The sequence below is a fragment of the Puma concolor genome, chromosome A3 (genome assembly GCF_028749965.1).
Source record: "Puma concolor isolate L17-30 chromosome A3, mPumCon1.1.hap2, whole genome shotgun sequence".
Classification (NCBI taxonomy): Eukaryota; Metazoa; Chordata; class Mammalia; order Carnivora; family Felidae; genus Puma; species Puma concolor.
The window spans coordinates 59,206,540-59,226,345 of record NC_141669.1 but is presented as its reverse complement, the minus strand read 5'-3'; the positions used below and the strand labels follow the sequence as shown (position 1 = coordinate 59,226,345).

The 19,806-nt window shown below is 36.3% G+C and overlaps 1 protein-coding gene across 1 annotated transcript in view; it reads right to left on the bottom strand.

The window, feature by feature from the left end:
* Positions 1–349: 349 nt before the first annotated feature.
* The window catches only part of PELI1 (pellino E3 ubiquitin protein ligase 1), a 59,680-nt gene continuing 40,223 nt past the window's right edge, over positions 350–19,806 (bottom strand). Inside the window, exons 2-7 of the mRNA XM_025932060.2 lie at positions 14,778–14,916; positions 11,783–11,912; positions 8,684–8,785; positions 3,850–4,047; positions 3,565–3,753; positions 350–2,783 (exon numbers count right to left, since the gene is read on the bottom strand). Coding sequence (XP_025787845.1) covers positions 2,217–2,783; positions 3,565–3,753; positions 3,850–4,047; positions 8,684–8,785; positions 11,783–11,912; positions 14,778–14,848 — 1,257 coding nt within the window. The 5' untranslated portion in view covers positions 14,849–14,916 and the 3' untranslated portion in view covers positions 350–2,216. The remainder of the gene's footprint in view (positions 2,784–3,564; positions 3,754–3,849; positions 4,048–8,683; positions 8,786–11,782; positions 11,913–14,777; positions 14,917–19,806) is intronic.

Genomic DNA, 19,806 nt, shown 5'->3' with positions numbered 1-19,806 from the left:
ATAGTTGGGAGGAGAAAATTCAGGCACTTTGAGAAGAACGTGGACCTTTCATGGACATCGAGGCACTGTGTAAACAGTCTAGTATTCAACTTGCAAAGAGCCAACTCTCAGCAGGACTTAACTAAAGCCTCAATTATTCAACCACTACACAAAGTTCCTTTATTAATAAGTAAGAGATGCTTTCCCAAGAGGACCAGCGATTTAAAGTGTTACATTAAATGCAAATTCTTCACCTATTTAAAGTGAGTATTTTTGAAGTGGGGGAGAGGTAGATTTGTCCACAAGTTTTTGTGTCTGGTTTCCCATTCTCGGTTATGCAATAATGAACTCACAGAGACAAATTCAAGTATCTATTTTGAAAAGTATTTACTTAGTTTGAATAAATTAATTGCAAATAAAAATTAGCTACAATATATAGCCTGAATAGAAATGACTAGAACAAATACAACACAGGACTTGATTTCCTTGCATTAGTCACAAAGCATGTGACTATGTGGAAAACTTCAAAATCAATTATATTTCTTTGAAAAGGGGATAACAGCAGTTACTGATACATCACAACTAGTAAACTTATAATACAAGTTTCCTGACATGCATTTCCTGAGTGAACCCAAATGATCATTTTTAAAAACAAGGAAATTCTGACAAGTTCAATTAAAGTAAAAATAGTTCATGGCTTCTAAGCAACAGGTTTTTTTTTTTTTTTAAACTAAAAGAAAATTCAGAACAGCATAGTAATAGTTATGATAAATTAAAGCTATACTACCACATACAAAAATTTGCTAGAGTCAATTAAGTATTACGCAACTTTCAAACTAAAGGAACACAAATCAGAAGATTAAAAAAAAAAAAAAAGATCCTGTCTAATCTAAAAGTGTACTATTTCTACAAGGTCACAAAGGGTTTGATGTAGTGCAACTGTCTATGCGTCCCTTGTGGTACATTATGAAAAGGGGAGGGGAGGGAGTGAAGAAACATTTTCTTGCTTCTTGAAGCAAAGAACTCATTGGAATTAGAGAATAAACATACCGTGCAAGTATGTTCCTCTACTCGGCTGTCACTGGTGCTCATCTGCCAACCAAACATTTCCTCGAGTCACACGGTGGCAACTCTCCTTAGAATTCAAAGCCCACACAGTTAAGGCTGGTCTGCTAGGTTAAAAAAAAGGGGGCACTGTTGTCATTCAACCCTTTATCTCTTTCTAGATTTCTTAATGCCTGGGTAAGACCACATACAGAATAATCAATTAGTTAAGCATTTCTTTTTCTAAAAGCAAATCAAGTCACTCTCTTCCTTGTTAATTTATGCTTTTTCTCATGAGAATGATTTTTTTCTAGAAACAGTGAACAGATGAACCACAGTTTATATCTAAAAAATAAACTTGCCAAATGTTGCTGGTACTAAAAACAGATTAGTTATCATGGGAGAAAAATAGATAATCTAGATTAAATTGCATATTCAACGGAGCATATAAAATGTTTCTTAGCATTAAGTTTTCGTTATATACTACACTTGAGAGAAACATTAAGAAAAAGAACTTTCCTGATTATATTCAACGTGGTTAAAAACAAACAGCTCTTATACAATAGTAATTAATATGAATTTGGTTTTACAAAGTATTCTAATTTACCAAATTCCATATTTAGAGGGGGGGTGGGGAGAGGCTCTCTTGTCCTTCTTTCTAAGCTTGCAAATCCTTGAGCTATACTCGCTAAACTACCATTCACACCAAGAGTGTGACACCATCGTTACCATGCTACTCTATCAAGAACATTCTAAGATATTTTCTATAATAAAGATAAATAGAAAAAAGTTAATATACACGTTGCTGTATTTTACAATGTTTGCAACAAACTGTAAACTAACATAGTTTGAACCAACAGTACCCTCAGTTATATAAAACAATTTTTCAACACTGAGGATGGGTGATTCAAAAACACTAAAAGGAAGGCAACAAATTAGACTATGTCTTTTTATCCTCAAAATAGATTTTCAAAACTCAGAATTCAGAAGTCTGGTACTTTCAGAAATTCTTTTCTTGAGTTTCCCAGATTTTTTTATCAGAAATTGTTGCTATTTATTATAAATGTTTAAAAAAATTCTTCATCTTAATGCAAATGACCAGAGCAGAGAAACTGTGACATGGACAACAGGTTGGAAAACCCAACTCACTTAGCTTATAAATTTATAATGTAGTCCTGGAGGACAACTGTCTGTTAGTCTAGAGGTCCTTGGAAAATAAGTCTGATGTAGCCTTGTTCACCAGCCAACTGATGTGCACAAAAGGGGCAGGCTGCGTGAAAAGTATGAGTACCATGAGGAAGTGGGATCTGGGACCAATAGGCAGTTGTCTTTTCTGAACACACATGCCCGCATGGGCTGAACGCATGGGTTGGAGGGCCGGCGTCCACATAAAATCCAGCTTCACATCCAAGCCACAGAGGGACATAGGGACCAACAGACCTACACATGGGACATTCACGATCTTTTCCATCACGTTCTTCTTTGTTTCCCCAGTTATGATAGCCATGCACATGGCCGCAGTTTAGATATACCCATGGTTGTTTTTCATCAACAACATCTTTCCTCTTCATACTAGGAAACGCTAGTGTGTTGAACCCGACAGGGCACTGAGGTCGTGCTGCATTGATTTCCTGTCTTAAAGCTTCTAAATGCTTCACTGTAGGAGTGTGGGAAAGGCCTTCTGCAGTACGCCACAGCAATGTTGCACCGCAGAGGTCAATTAACGAGCCATCTTGTAATTGATTGGTTTCAATTTCCACCTAGAGGAAACAAGAATCAAAAAACACATTCACCACTGTGTTTTCAATTTTCACGTGAAAGTTTTGGTCTTACATGCTCCTTACTCAAGAACTGAGATTTCCTATGACTGTTACTAAATAGAAGAAACTCTAATGGTAGTCATGAAAAATGTAAGTTTGAAAACCAAAGGTAAAATATTGAGCAGGAACAGATTTCTTTTCAGCCTTATGGTAAAGACGATAGATGATTAAAACATGTGGCTCATCAGTAAGTCTAATATTTCCAATATATGTCATGATCGAAGAGATATAGATACAAATAGAAAATCACAGTGCTATTTAACTTAGGAAAGCTTAGGTTTTAAAACATATTAACATGATATGAAAGAATAAATTTTTCAAGTGTCTTGATTAAAACATTCAGATATTATCCTCTAGTATAATATTTAGTAGTCCGTGTTTTATAGTCAGACTTGTGTCAGCAAGAGATTTAAGAGTTTTTGGAGGGGCCCTTGGGTGGCTTAGTTGGTTAAGCATCTGACTCTTGATTTCGGCTTAGGTCATGATCTCAAAATTTGTAGAGTCAAGGCCTGTGTCGGGCTCTGCACTGACAACATGGAGCCTGCTTAGGATTCTCTCTCTCCTTCTCTCTGCCCCTCCCCTGCTCATGCTCTCTCTCTCTCAAAATAAATAAACTTAAAAAAAGAAAAAAGAGTTTTTGTAAATACGTAATACATTCAGTCTAACTCACCTTAGGTACAGTTTACTGTACCTAGGTAAGAAACTACATCTCAATACTTACCATTTTTCCTCTCTGCTGAGCTGATCTGGTTTCCCGCAGGCTGAACACATTTCCACACACTGATATTTCTCTCCATATTCCAGGCTTGGAGTCTTCTGTGAACCCATTGCGTGGATGCATAACAAGAACGCCATTAGTGGTCAAACCATCCATCTGCCCATCTGATGTCTTCCATTTGGCAGCCTTCTCCTAGTAGCAGTAAGAATAGTGAACTTCCATTTATTTGTAAATTGGAAACAGAAGTGGTTATAAAATAACACATCATTTAGGAAAACAGCTTTTTACCCCAAGGAAGATGTTTTTTGATGAGTCAAATCCTGCAGCATAAATCCGTGCTGTAAAGGGGGGATTCCGTTCACATATGATTCTACAGGCAAACCTTGATATAGTGCTTTGCACGGACTGTGTATCAGAATTACTTTGGCTTCCGGGAACTGTGTCAGTTACTACAAAATCAATTGGACTTTCAGTTGACCGACCAATCTAAGGGAAAAAGAAATATCTATAAACCTATTGAAAGGAATACAGTGGAAAATCCATTCAAGAAAGGTACAGTAAGATGAAATCATTAAACTTCTAGAATTTCTAAAGCTTAATAAACTTATACTGAACTTTGAGAGCATCTACACCGTAAAAAACTAATCTGTCAAACTTGTTCTGATGTAATAATCATTTAGAGCACAGAAAGAATTAAGTGGGAACTTACCACCCAGAATATATGTATGAAACCCTCAGGGAATGCAGAGCTTCGGATGGCTGAGATTTTAGATGGCTGCAAATTTTAATTTTAACCCCTTTGGATGGAAATATGCCTACCATGTATTACTCTACCTTCTTTACCAGAATGTAGTGAACATACAAGTAAATCTTCTATGATGACTCAAGGACATTAAAGCATAAATACCATTTAAATTAAACTGAAATGCAGTGATGTCTTCAGGTACTATAAAGGTGTACAAGAATGCTGATCCTTATGTTAATGTTAAGAGCTTACACAGGTTTGCTTTGAGGTCTTATGTATACTTTACAGATATTCTTGTGTTTTTTGCCAGCTTGTCAGCTATCATTTCTTACTGTTGGGCATACTCATCTCTAGCAGCATGCTCTCCTCTAACCAGTTAACTATTTTTCTGCTATTGGTTGAGAAATCAAAAAAACTAAACCTCAAAGAACAGTATTTCAAAAGGTTCTTGGTAAGATCTTAAAAGAGTCTCCACAGAGCAAAGAAAAGGAATTTCAGCCCATGGCCTGTGTGGCCTTTATTTTATATGCCAGATGTCCTTTTTTATTTTCTTCCTGGTTCTTGGCCATATTTCTGAAAGATAAGGTTCCCAGCTAAGGAGAGTTCTGGTGGGCGGGTCAGCAAATTAAAACATCTTCAGAAGTACCAGCTAGTAAAGAAATTAATTTTCATTTTGAAAGATGAAAGTTGAAAAGGAAATCAGTGGAACAGATGACAGAACTGACAAGTGTCACAGGGTTTTAAAGTAAACATTTAAAAATGATCAGTTCATTCACGGGTTTGTTACAAAGTAGTATCTAAAATTGAGGAAACTGGATACTGAGAAAAAACACTGACCCTCCACAAAGATGACACTTCAGTCATTCTTTGCATAGTTGAGCCTCAAGAATTCCTCATACCTACACACCTTTGGATAAAATACTTTTACTGTTTTTGTCCTATCATCAATTGTAAGTCATTAGTTTGGATAGAAATTGGTTGGTTAACAAATGTAAGACTGGATGTCCCTTTTCCTGCTTTTTAAGATAATAATAGCCAAAGAAAATGGTCTCTGACTTTTGAAACTAAAAATATTTCCAAAAATAAAGGCTCTTTTATGTTTTTTATTAAAACAATTTTTTTGGGGCGCCTGGGTGGCGCAGTCGGTTAGGCGTCCGACTTCAGCCAGGTCACGATCTCGCGGTCCGCGAGTTCGAGCCCCGTGTCAGGCTCTGGGCTGATGGCTCAGAGCCTGGAGCCTGTTTCCGATTCTGTGTCTCCCTCTCTCTCTGCCCCTCCCCCGTTCATGCTCTGTCTCTCTCTGTCCCAAAAATAAATAAACGTTGAAAAAAAAAAAAAATTAAAAAAAAACAATTTTTTTAAATGTTTTACTTATTTTTGAGACAGAGAGAGACAGAGCATGAATGGGGGAGGGGCAGAGAGAGAGGGAGACACAGAATGCGGAGTAGGCTCCAGGCTCTGAGCTGTCAGCACACAGCCCTACGCGGGGCTCGAACTCACGAACCACAAGATCATGACCTGAGCCAAAGTCGGATGCTCAACCAACTGAGCCACCCAGGCGCCCCAAGGCTCTTTTAGATCCAAAAGATGTAGGCCAGGAAATAGATTGAGGATTGATATTTAGAATCAAGAAATTCAGAAATGGCACTTATTTGGGAGGAGAGATTATTCCAGAAGAGTTGATATTTGATCTGGGACTTGGAGGATATTTAAGACAACAAAGCAATATTGGTAAAGACAGGTAATGGGGCGCCTGGGTGGCGCAGTCGGTTAAGCGTCCGACTTCAGCCAGGTCACGATCTTGCCGTCCGCGAGTTTGAGCCCCGCGTCAGGCTCTGGGCTGATGGCTCAGAGCCTGGAGCCTGTTTCCGATTCTGTGTCTCCCTCTCTCTCTGCCCCTCCCCCGTTCATGCTCTGTCTCTCTCTGTCGCAAAAATAAATAAACGTTGAAAAAAAAATTAAAAAAAAAAAAAAAAAAAAAAAGACAGGTAAGAAGGAAGAAATCTCATGAATTTATAAAGAGAAGAAACCTCTGTGATCATGATCAGATTCCAAAATATAATTTTTGTGTGTTAAGATAAATTTTGTAATTCTTTCTCTTTTGAACTGCTACTATGAGCTTTAAAAACATAGATCCCTATCATGTTATTATCTCCCACTCTCATTAAAAACCCCAATGGTCTCTTACAGGCTATCCAAACTTCTTAGTTTCTTATTTCTATAATAATTAGAAACTGACCTCACAATTTGCTTCCCACCGATCCAGTTTAATTTCGTATCACTGCTATTCACACGAAAAGTATATTCTAGCTACAAGCAGCTTACTTGTCAATCTACCACACTGTGTACTTTGCCTTCTCTTTTGTCAGAATGCCTTTCTACTGGCTGGACTGGCAAAATCCTGCTCAACTTGACTAAAAAAAAAAGGAGGGGGGCACCTGGGTGGCTCAGTTGGTTAAGTGTCCGACTTCAGCCTAGGTCATGATCTCACGGTTTGTGGGTTCAAGCCCCACATTGAGCTCTGTGCTGACAGTTCAGAGCCTGAAGCCTGCTTTGGATTCTGTGTCTCCCTCTCTCCCTCTGCCCCTCCCTTGCTCGTGCTGTCTCTCTGTCTCTCTCTTGAAAATAAACAAACAATGAAAAAAAAAAAGGCCGGGATAAAAAGGCACTACTATTAAAGTCTTTCCCTCACCCTTCTTCAATCCAATCAGAAGCTTCACATTTAGACTACCAGTGTAGGCTATGAATACAATCAACTTGTAATGTCTCCTTTATTTAACTTCAGTGTCCACCAATGCAGAGTTGGAGTTTGTATAGCTAATGAATTGAACAATAAATTATCTTGTTCAGTTTGGAAGCAATCCTAGAATGTGTATACAACCAGTTTCTCAAAGACTGGCTAATTTATCAGGGTGGTTTCTGATGTATCTCCATTTTTTTGATATAGAAATGTTTGGATTTTCCATACACATAATGCTTGTAGAAGGAGCATCATGTCTATTATATTGGGAAAAACTCTCCATTCCTTTTTGAAAAGGAGAAAACCAAAAATGGCGCAACTTATTTAAGGACTTTCATAAGATGGTAAAGACACTGTTCCATAATTCAGAATGCCTGGTTTAATCCCAATTTTGCCCCCACCTAACTTTGTAACATTGAATTCACAAGATTTCAGTAACTTTATTGACAAAAAATAAGGGATAAACAAATAAATGTAAGGTATTATCTAAAACTAAAATTCTGGGGTCAAACATCTAGATAGCATCTTGATTCTTAAAAAAGTTAATTAGGCACATTCATTTTAATTGGCTATCAGTGAAAAAAAATGTGGAAATCATCCTAAAGCTTGTTCTCATTAAGATCCCAACCTTCATCTTCATTAAGGGTGTTATTTATTTTAAATTTTTTTGGGAAAAGCAAGAAAGACATAAACATACAACCATATTCTAATATTAACTACAGAGACACTATTCTAGAAAATTCAGTATTCCATTAGAAGGGCAGTGAGTGACTTCAGAGAAATATTTTGTTACTGGTTATAATTAAAGACATCCTAGGCCTTTCCACATTCAATCTTGTAAATAAAGAAAAACTGCAAAGTCACTGGGACAGTAATTATAAGAGCAACATTATCAGGTACTAGTAATGTCCTATTTGTTTCCAAAAAAACCCAGGGCTTTACAAAACCAAATAAAGGAGAAGACCATGATTTTAGTTTTCATCTTTTGGTTTGACTGTTCTATCATATATCAAGTTTACCAATGTACCAATCAGCACTGGACTGGTACAAAAATGAGAGAAAAAAACCTTTTACTGCATCAGTAGTAGCTTGGAGCAAATATGTGCTGGAAAACAAGCCTGACACATACATGATGTGGACAGTTACAGACTGCCCATACATTTTGTTGCCTTGAGAGGAAAGTGGGAAATAGTGGCAAAAAAGGTCATAAATATGTGCAGAATATTTCTTGGTTCCTTTTTTGGGATAATAGCTAACTGAACTATTATTATAACTACTATTATTAATAGCTAAGTGTTTACCAGCCACCTGGCAGAGCTTTGAGCACTTCACATGTACTAACACATTTAAGCCTCCTAAATGTCATTATGAGGGAAGCTCTATTATCTGCACTTCATAGTAGGAAACTGAGGCATAGAGTGGCTAAGTAATGTTTATTAGGAATTCTGACTTCAGAGCTCATTTCTTAACCATGCTATGCTGACTTCTATATATGAGATTTAGAAATCAAAATATATTTTAATGAACTACGTGGTTAAAATATACTAATCATTAATCTGAACACAGGAAAAGTCACTGACAATAGGTTTTTAACTTTTTTGTTTTAAGGAAAAAAAAAAATTCAGATGTCATAATACCTGAAACATATCAGTGTTGCTGTCATGAGTATATTCAACCACTACTGTCTGGGCCCGAGATAAGGTATACGATATGCTGTGCTGGTCCTTGTTGCTTATTGCCTAAGAAAGAAAAGATTAATAGCAAAAATTAGCTGGTAGGGTAATCAAATCAAATTTTAAAAAGAAAAGTAATGTGTTACATACTTGACATATTTTCTCCTAAAATTTAAGGGAGAAAATAACTCTTCCATAACCTCAGCTGTGACAGTAGCTTCTTGGGTCGAGTGGGGTGTAAAAATAATCTGAAGATGTTATAGAGTAAGAACATAATTTCATTGTATAAAAACACTATAAAATATGGATCTCCCTTCCAAATATTTTAAATGATAAAATAATCAAAATCAAGTCCCATGTAGAAACTGAAAACAGTACTGAATACTGTTCTAATAAGGAGAAAATACAGTATTTTTCATGATAATGAAGAAAATTATTTTTAAAGTAACTCAAAGAGTTATATTAAGTTACCACAAGCAGAGTTAACTGGTTTTAACCATTCCGTGGCTCTATAGATGACAAATATTTGCCATACGCTGGGCCAAATATGGAAAAATTCATAGAATGATTAAACATTACCAAAGGAAATGGACATAATGCTTACGACTGTACTTCTGACTTATCCCAAACTAAAAACATTGCTAAAAAGAACTTTTTGGTTTTCTTTTCAGGCGTTTTCTATGTATATGAGTTGAAGATAATATCAGAAAGGGGGAAAACCTACACAAAGGAAGTGGAAACAGACTGCATAAAAGGAAAACAGAAAAGAATGATTACACACAGCAAAGAAGCTAAATTTAAAAATGTTTCTTAACTAGAACTTTGGTATCATAAATCTTTACTTGGTTTCAATTTGTAGGTAATCTGTAATAGATAAAGCCCTAAAACAGTAGCTTTAAAATTAATTAAGATTGTGAAATTTTCAAATATTTAAAGAGAATAAACAAAACACCCGGGTACCAACTACCCAGCTCTATCAAAGCATAATAATGCCACTTTTACTTCTGATTTCTTAAAAGAAATTAAATTCAACAGGTAATATCAATGCTGCTTACATGTTCTTCTTACTCTCCTCTCTTCACAGAGGTATCCAACCTCATTAAATGCACTGTAGATCCATTCCCATGCACGTTGTTAACATTTTAAAAATAAACATTATATAATCGTTTTACAGGCTTTAAAACCTAGAATTACTTTAATTCAGCACAAACCAATGATTTTTCAATCAAATAGTTGCCCAGAACCTTAGAAGTGAATTCTTAATGGCTAAAGAGATTTGAAAACACAGGGTTTTGTGTACATTGAGACTGTAATCCCTGGCTTTTTTTTTTAGCTATTAAACCTACTCTTAGATTAAGAATAAGAATTATGTCAAGTTAAGTTCTCACTGGACTGAAAAGCAGGGTTTAATCATATCCTAGATGACTGCCAGAATAGGGTATTTTAAAAGTGGGATCAGAAATATTTTCCCTATGATAGTGGTTCTCAACCACAGATAGTATTAGCTGTGTAAGGGGCACTTGGAAATATGTAGGTACATATTTTGGCTGTCACAATGATTTGAAGGCTTAAATGGCATTAGTGGTTGGGACAAGAATATTAAATGTCCTGCAACATACAGGACAATCCTGCATAGAAATGGCACACCCAAAATGCAATAGCACTCCTGCAGAGGCAATTCTGGAATAAAGTTCCTCAGGTTGGATCAATTAGCCGTTCACTTTCACTACCTGCTTAGCACATCCCTTCTCTGCAAAAAGAGACACTTAAAAGAAATGGTCCCTTTTCTACATTTACTGGGTCTCAAACAGTAATAGAGAAGGCCTCGTCAAGGCAAGAGGACTGTTCTAGACACTACACTGGACACAAACAAATCCAATTAACTTCAGGACTGGAGTTATGACCTAAAACAAGTCATCACATGTCAATTTCTCTCTCATTTATTTAGCTGATAAAGATATGCCTCAGATGGTATAATACTGATGCACATCCTGGGGCTGCTTAGCTAAAAACACAGGTATTTCCAGAAGCTCAGAAACACTTTGTAATTTTTATTCATTCAACACGATATCAAATACAGTTTGTGTTACAAAATTGGAAGTAGAAGAATTCATAGAAATGTAAAGATTTGAAATTCCCCCTAATTGTCTATCACTCCAGGAAAAGCCCAAGTGTTCTGAAATGAGGGCCCAGTTCTGGAGATTTGGATAAGGAAAGAAAAAGGAGCTAAGAGCATTAAATATGTGAGGAGACTGAGAAGTTAAACTGTAGATACAGCTGGGTATTTGCTTTTACAGCTTTGATTCATTTTAATAATTACTGAGGTCTACTTTGTTCAAGGCACTATATTAAAAGCTATGATGGTCAGAGGCACCTGGGTATGTCAGGAGACTCTTGATTTTGGCTGAGGTCACGAAATCATGGTCACCATGGTCACCAGGGTCATGGGATCAAGCCCCGTATCAGGCTCCACTCTGAACATGGAGCTTGCTTAAGATTTTCTCTCTCTCTCCCACCCCTGACCTCTGCCCCTTTGTCCTGCTAGTGCTAAAAATAAAAAAATAAAAAAAAAAAAGCAAAAAAAAGCTATGAGGGTCATAAAATGAGCAAACAAAACATATGAGCGTACACAGAATCTCTGATAAAGACCCTTACTTTAGAAAAATCACCTCATCCAAACTATGCTTCTAGAACCTGAGTATGCTTATTATATACTACATTCCTTGCCCAGCCCAGGCAAGACCTCCTTTGGTAATAGTGGAAGCCCTGGCCCAAACCTTTTTTTTTTTTTTTTTTTTTTTTTTTAATAAGAAAAGGGAATGTTTCCTTCTAATTTCCACCCACTGATCCTGGTGTGTCACTTAAAAAAAAAAAGTCTGATGCCCTTCCATACGGCAGCCCTCCAAATATTATGTCTCCAAAGAGTCTTCTCCCATCCAAACAAAAGGAAACTTCTGGTACAGAATGTGAAGTGAATGCTAGAGAATATAAACAACATGTACATGTCTTTCAATTTCTCCAAGTTAACAGATTTATTTTAATCTGTGTTTGTTTGTTTTTTACCTTTGCAGCCTGAGGAGTACAAGCAATATGCACAGTGCTGGGCTTCACCCCATTTGCCTTAGGTCTTTTAAACAAAGCAAACCTACTTTTCCTTCTTCCTCTATCGCCGTTTGGGAGAGATCCATTATACCTGGTGGAGGGAAAAAGTCTAGGTGATCTCTTTTAAGAACCACACAATTTTAAATTAAATGCTTTACTTTTGCCTTACAATAAGAATCAATCCCCAGTTAATCATTTATTAGCACATTGTAAGTATCTCAAATTCCATTTAGTCACTGCTGATCCCCAGACCAGCTGTCTACGAGTATGAAACAAAATGAGATTTTGGTTACATTCCAAGTCACAAAGAAGTATTTTTTGGATTATAAATAGTCTTAAGTTATATGTATTTTTCTTCCCTCTTTTATTCAAGATAATCAAGAGCTGATTAATGGCATATCTGATTCCTTAGGACTCATTCTGTATCTTTTAAAGGTAAATGTTTGCATGTGCTAATACAACCTTTAAAAAAGTCCAGTATGAATTGTCTAAAACAGAATCTCCTTTAATTGTCATTTAAATAGCTTAACTTTTGAGAGTTTTTAGATTTGTTTGATAAGTCTCAGTGACTTGAATGCACACATACACATTGGCAAAACCTGTCCAAAGGAGATGCCTGATAAGTAGTGATTAAATATACTTTTGTTGTTCAGATCTCGTAATCATTTCTCCATGATAACATATATATGTCTTGAAAATAAGCAAGTAAGTGAGGACTGAATAGGAAAGAAGTTCACACCAAAACACTGGGTGTTTACTATGTATTAGGCACTATTGTGTTCTTTACCACATAACATCTCATTTAATCTATCCTCATAGAAACTCTTGAGATTGGCATCAATCAACCTTTACAGGTTAGGAATTAAGTTATTCCTCAGAGGAATAAGATTCCTTAGAGGCTCAGAGAAATTAAGCCATTTTCTGAAGGTCACACAAGTGATAATGGAAAAACTAGGATTTGAATCCAGGTGTTTGTCATGCTTTTTTCATTCTTTATTGCTTCATTATGGCACGAACAGTGCCTTAATAATAATCTCCTCATTCACTGTCCCATGCCCTCTGACAAAACCTTTGGTTTGCTAGTCTCTCATATATAGTTGGTCAATCTGAGGGAAAATGAGGCAGGGACTAGGGCCAGTTTTGGGGTTGAAGGAGAATATAATTGCAAAATGGCCTACATTAGTGGCTGAGAAGGAAGAGGAAGAAACTTACACTGCCACATACAGAAATTATACTAACTCTTTACACAAAACTAAACACACTGATTTCTGTTGGAGAAAGTCCTTGCTAATCAGAGTTCAGAGCAGTGCCCCTTAGTTAATACACTACTCATTCCAGGATGTGTGTTGCCACCAGACCCACTGTGGGTACCTGACCCTTCTGTCTGCCAAGTTGCATGACTTGTTTCTCTTCAGGGAATAAGCTCCCCTCCCTCATTGAGTTACCATCGCTCAAAGCTCTTTTCTAAGTAGTGACAACACCAAACTGACAACCATATCCAGCTTTATTTCTCCTAGGGGGCTGAAAAGTATTATTTGTATTTTAAGATACCAAGAGTGCCAATGCAGAGACAACCACTAACTGAGGGTTAAATGAGAAACTGCTGGGCTAAGAAAGGCAGTTTAAACCATATACTCAATTTTAAATTCTAGTCTTCAGGGATGCCTGGGTGGCTCAGTCAGTTGAGTATCCAACTCCTGGGAGTTGAATCGCTGCCTGGGATTTTCTCTCTCCCTCTCACTCTGCCCCTCTACTGCTTGTGTTTATGCACATTAAAAAAAAAAAAAAAAAAATCAATTCTAGTCTTCAAAGGACTCAAACTTCCTGGCAGAAGAATTTAATCTGGAATATTTTTTGGTACTTAAAAGCTGTTTGTTATTAATACATTAAGATCTATGTGATTTGAAATTATAATATTGTAGTTACTACATAAGTTTCTAATCTTTTAAGTTGTTTTTATTTTTAGGTCTCAAAGGGTCTTAGATGATCTTGTCTGTCATTTTACCGAAGAGCAACCTAACGCCTAGAATGGTTAAGTAACTTGCCCAAGGTCATATATAATAGCAATGTTGGAACAGGTACTGGAATGTAGCATTCCTGATTTCCAGTCAAGGTCATTAACTCCATATGATCTGTCTAGTTTCTTTTACTCTCTCATCTGAAACAATGGATACATTCTCACTTAAACAAGAACTTGTACCAACCTGATTCTAAAGCATGTTGTGATGTACAGAGAGCTGTTTTCTAGACAGAAGAGAAAGGGAAAGTAAATTTTGCAATTTCTAGTTTCTGAGATTTCTAGCTAGTAGACTAGTATTGTGTCTCTGTTTTGATTAATGCAAGTTTAGACTGAATAAATTGAAATAATGGAATCATTTGTTCCTCAATCTTTAGACTGTGTTTATGTAAATGGATGAGAATACTTAGGAAGCAAATAAGTAGTGAGATCCTGGCCTTCAAAGTCATCGTATCATTATGTCTATACAACCCTATCATAAGCAGCACAGGGCCATAAGCCCAAAGCAACAACTTCCTCAGAGGTATAAAGTAACAAATAAATGCTAACCTATGTGAAATGACCTCAAGGGGGGAAGGGATTTTGGTAAAGACAGCTGAGGCAAACTTTTCTAAAAGATAGGATAGGGAAGACAAATGTAATGACTATATGACTTTAGATAAATACATTATTTTATCTTAAGAGGATTTGTGCTTTCTGGGGGTGAGGGTGAGGCAAAATTTATGCATATTAGAGCACTTATAAGAGATGGCATAAAAATGAGAATTGAAAGAGTTTCTTGATTTAATATTATCAACATTATTTTGAGATAATATTACCTTGTAGCTCTAAATTGTTTTCGGAAATAGGTAGGAAATACATTCTAAAAAGGTTTGATTTAGATGCCAAAATTACTACCTATTATTCAGTTTTATGTGTCATCAGATGGGGAAAACTTACCCTAAGACAATGAGTTCACCATATTTTACTGGTGCTTTGGATGGATGATTTTCTTGATCAGGAGAAAACATGAGCTTGGCTGTCTTTCTCAAATCTTTGTTCACTGGTCAGGAGCCTTGGACACCTTTAGCATTATCTCCTAGAGAGAAAAGTTTTCATTAATAATATGAACAATGAATTTCAGTTAAAATAAAGATGTTGGGACACCTGGGTGGCTCAGCTGGGTAAGCATCCAACTTTGGCTCAGATCATGATCTCACGGTTCATGGGTTCAAGTCCCTTATGGGACTCTATGCTGACAGCTCAGAGCTTGAAGCCTGCTTCAGATTCTGTCTGTCTGTCTCTCTCTCTGTCCCTCCTCTGCTCACACTCTGCCTCTCTTTCAAAAATAAGTAAACATTAAAAAAAATTAAAGATGTTATTTTCTAGCAGTCCTTGTGAGTACAATATTATGCAAAATATATCACATTATATAGAAGGTGTGTGACATTTTTCCGAAGAGTGGTTATATATTTGGTCCAACTGTTTAAATAGTTTAAAAATGTAAATTTGGAAATTTCCACTTCTAGGAAGATAGAGTAGGAGTATTTTTCCCTATTATTTGCACTAACTACAACTAAAAACTCTGGATATTATATATAAAATATAGGAAGACTCTGAAAAGTAGAGAAGGTGACCAGCTAGGGACCTTGGGGCACAAGGAACGACAAAGTGCTGAGTTCTCTGGGTTTTCTTTTTGCTTAATATATCCCAGACTTAGAGCTGAAGAGAATCCAGCAATCTGGAAATGTCAATTGGCAGAGACAAAAAAAAAGCCACCTCCAAAGCTTGTTCACTCTAGTTAAAGGAAGGAGAAAGGGGCAGCCTTAGCAAGACAGGTAACTTTTGACAATAGCTAGTCTACTGCAGCCAACCACCACAGAAATCACTGGCCCTACCACTGCCCACACAAGCAAGAGCCAAATGGGGAGCCTTGACTTCCACCTCAGAAGGCCATAATGAAGAGTCCCTTGCCCCTGACAACCAAGGTATTTGTAAGGGCAGCCAAGTAGGGAGTCAGGACTTCCACCCTCCTGGTTGGTAACATGTCCTCACCCCTACTCTAGCTATGTCAGTGGAGACCATATGGGGAGCCTGGACTTCCACCCTCATCTGACAGTAACAAGGATCTCCTTCCCTTGGGTGTCAATGAAGGCTGAGTATGGGACCTGGAGTTCTAGGTCTACCTGGAAGTAATAAGGAGGCAGTCCCTATTCCCCTGCCAAAGCAGTGTCAGAAAAAGACAGTGGAAGCAGATTTAAATAACATCCAGAGTCTCAGAACATAATGACAAAACGTCTAGGTTTCAACAGAAAACCATTCATCATAGTAAGAACTAGAAAGATTTTTAAGACAATGCAAAAAGAATAATCAATAAATATCAAAGCTGAGATGACAGAGATGTCAGAATTACCTGACAAAGATTTTAAACCAACTATGATAAAAATGGTTTAGTAAGCAATCACAAACATACATGGGACAAAAAATAGAAAGTCTTGACAAAAAAAACAAACAAACAAGATTTAAAAGCTCACTTTTTAGTATGGGCTCACCAGCAGAATAGAAGGGACATAATAAAGAATCAGTGAACCAGAAGATAGAAATTACCTAATCTTAAGAGAGAAAATAGGCGAAGAATAAGAAAGAAGAGAGAAGAAGAAAGGAGAAGAAGAAAAGAGAGAAAGAAAGAAAGAAAGAAAGAAAGAAAGAAAGAGAAAGAAAGAAAAAGGAAGAGCAGAGCCTCATAGATTTGTGGGACCACAGCAAAAGATCTAATGTCTGTATCACTGGAACCCAGAAAGAGAGGAGAAAGAATGGAGCTAAAAAAAGTATTCAAAAATATAATGGCCAAAAACTTAACAAATTTGGAAGGAGGAACACATATTCAAGAAGCTAAACAAATCTCACACAGCATAAACCTGAAAAAATCTACTCCAAGATACATCATAATTAAACTTCTGAAACTAAAGGCAAAGAAAATCTTGAAAGCAATCAGAAAGAAAAGAGAAATTACATCTTACTTAGGGGGCGAGGGGGAGGGGGGAAGAGCAATTAGAATGACAGTGGATTTCTTACCAGAAACTATGGAAGCCATAAGAAAGTAGCTTATTTTTTTCAGGTGCTAAAACAACTGTCAACTCAGAATCTTATACCCAGCAAAAATGGAGGAGAAATCAAGACAGTCTCAGGTGAGGGAAAATTTGTCACCAACAGATCTACTCTAATAGAATGGCTAGAGTAAATTCTCTAAGAAGAGAAATGATAAAAGAGAAGAACCTTAGAACATCAGAAAAGAAGAAACAACATGGTAAGTAAAAGTATGGGTAAATACAATACGCTTTCCTTTCCTTGAATTTCTACATTATGTCTGAAAGTTATAGCAAAAATTAACACCATCTGATGTGGTTCTAAATGTATGTAAAGGAAATATTTAAGACAATTATATATGGCACACCTGGACATTTATCCTAGAGAAATGAAGACTTATGTTACAAAACCTGTACATGAATCTTTATAGCAACCTTATTCATAATAGCCAAAACCTGGGACCAATCCAGATATTCTTTACTGAGTGAATGATTAAACTGTCATACATCTATGCTGTCAAATAGTACCCAGCAATAAAAAGGAACAAACTACTGGTATATGAAATAACATGGATGAATCTCTAGAGAATGATACTGAGTAAAAAAAGCCAACCTCAATGGGTTACACAAATGATTTTATTTATGTAACATTCTTGACATGACAGAACTATAGAAATGGTTAACAGATAAATTCTTGCTAGGAGTTAAGGAGGGGGTGGGAGTAAAAGGGAAGTAGGTGTGGCTACAAAAGGACAATAGGAAGGACCCCTGTGGTGAATGGACATGTTCTGTATCTTTACCAGTGTCAATATTCTGGTTGTGATATTTTACTATAGTTTTGCAAGATATTATCATTGGGGAAAATTGTGTAAAGGGTATACAAAATCTCTGTATTATTTCTTCTGGCTGCATAGGAATCCGCAATGACCTCAAATTAAAAAGCTTAATTTAAGGGGCATCTGGGTGAGTCAATCAGGTGATCATCTGACTCCTGATTTCAGCTCAGGGTCATGGGATTGAGACCCTACATCAGGCTCTGCTAAGCATGGAACCTCCTTAAGATTCTCTCCCCTCACCTCCCACCCCTCTCCCTGGCTCACAAGTGCTCTCACTCTTTAAAAAAAAAAAAAGACACTGGGTGTTGTATGGAAACCAATTTGACAATAAATTTCATATATTAAAAAAAAAAAAAAAGAAAGAAAGAAAAGAGAAAAAAAGCCTTATTAAAAAATATAAATTTGACACACATATGGAAAACAACACTAACACTTCTGATAAGCCACAAAAACTGCTACTATAAACAATCCTCATAATACTAGCCTGTCTACTTTATCAGCAGTTTAATGGGATCAGGTATTCCTACATCTATTCTCTTTATGGTCTTCTTGTTAGACCTGTTACAAAGGTTTTACAACAAAACTCTTACTAGCTAACCCATGAAAGTCTCCTGGTTTTTTACATCCACCAACAGTTTTCATAGGAAACTCATGAAAAAAAAAATGCCTTTCTACAGTACAGTGAAATACAGCTTCTATAGCAGCACTTTCAGAGAGAAGACAACACAGACAACATTTGTAGCCCAATGAATGAGAACAAGCAAAAGGAAAAGGCTTAGCCATTTTCACCCTCTTTTATCTCTTGTAACTGAAATACACATTTAGACCAACAATTCAGATAAACACACTAATTTTTATTAGTAAATTTGAAAAACACTAAATTATTTTAAAGAAATAAAACATGCTTAAGAACTATTTCTTTTTTAAAATGTTTATTTATTTTTGAGAGACAAAGAGGGGAGGGGCAGAGAGAGAGGGAGACATAGAATCTGAAGCAGGCTCCAGGCTTTGAGAAGTTAGTGCAGAACCTGACTCAGGCCTTGAACCCACGAACCGTGAGATCATGGCCTGAGCCGAGGTGGACGTGCAACAAACTGACTCAACCAGGTACCCCCATGCTTAAGAACTATTTAAATAAAACATACATCTCCTCCATTCAGATACACTATAAACTCCTTGCATCTCCCCAGATGAATTTCTCCCCAGAGAAATGTTTTATTTCAGTAAAATAAACTATTCTGATCATATCTCTCATTTGGAAAAAGAAACAATATAAAGCTAACTAAAATCTTCAGTGTAAAAATTTAAGAGTTTTAAAATGAATTAATTCAAATTAACTAAAGAACAATTTTGGTTCCATCTAACAAGACCTTCTGATCTGTGTTAAATCATACTTTAATATGAACAAGAATTCATACCTTCTTATTTCCCCCATAAAGAAGCATCCTATTATAACAAAACGCTAAGCAAAGCTTAATTAGAAGCTTTAACTGTGCCTTTCTTATTAGACAATTAAGGTACTGCCATCAAATAGGAAAACACCGTTTTGACACATTTCTGACCAAGAACAGCAAGAATTAAAAATGTAATAATAAGAATTAAATTTAAAGTTTAAATTAAATTTTAATAGCATAGCTTCGTCTTGATTTGGACTCCTTTTTAGAGTTACTTTGTATTTTTAGGAAGTGATAATTTTCCATTTATAGTAGTAAAATGTTCCTTTTAAAATAAACTTTCAAGAGGTAAGCAATTTAAATGGTATTATATAGTATTAGTAAGTACAGTGATCTGAAATCTGGAAGTGATAGAAATGAATGCCCATATTTGGCTGACACTAGCACGTAGCGTGGTTAGCAAGTATTAGCCTATGTTCTAGTTCTAGCTCTCTTTGAACAAAGCAATGTTTCCTCATCTCTAAAAATGATGGGACTAAAGGAGAATGAAGAGAATTTTGGAGCTGTAAAAAAATATGAGACCATCTTCTAACATAAGAATTTATAAGTAATGTACATATAGGACTACATAGATTTGGCCCCATTGCCTCTACAGCAAAAGGAACAATTTTTA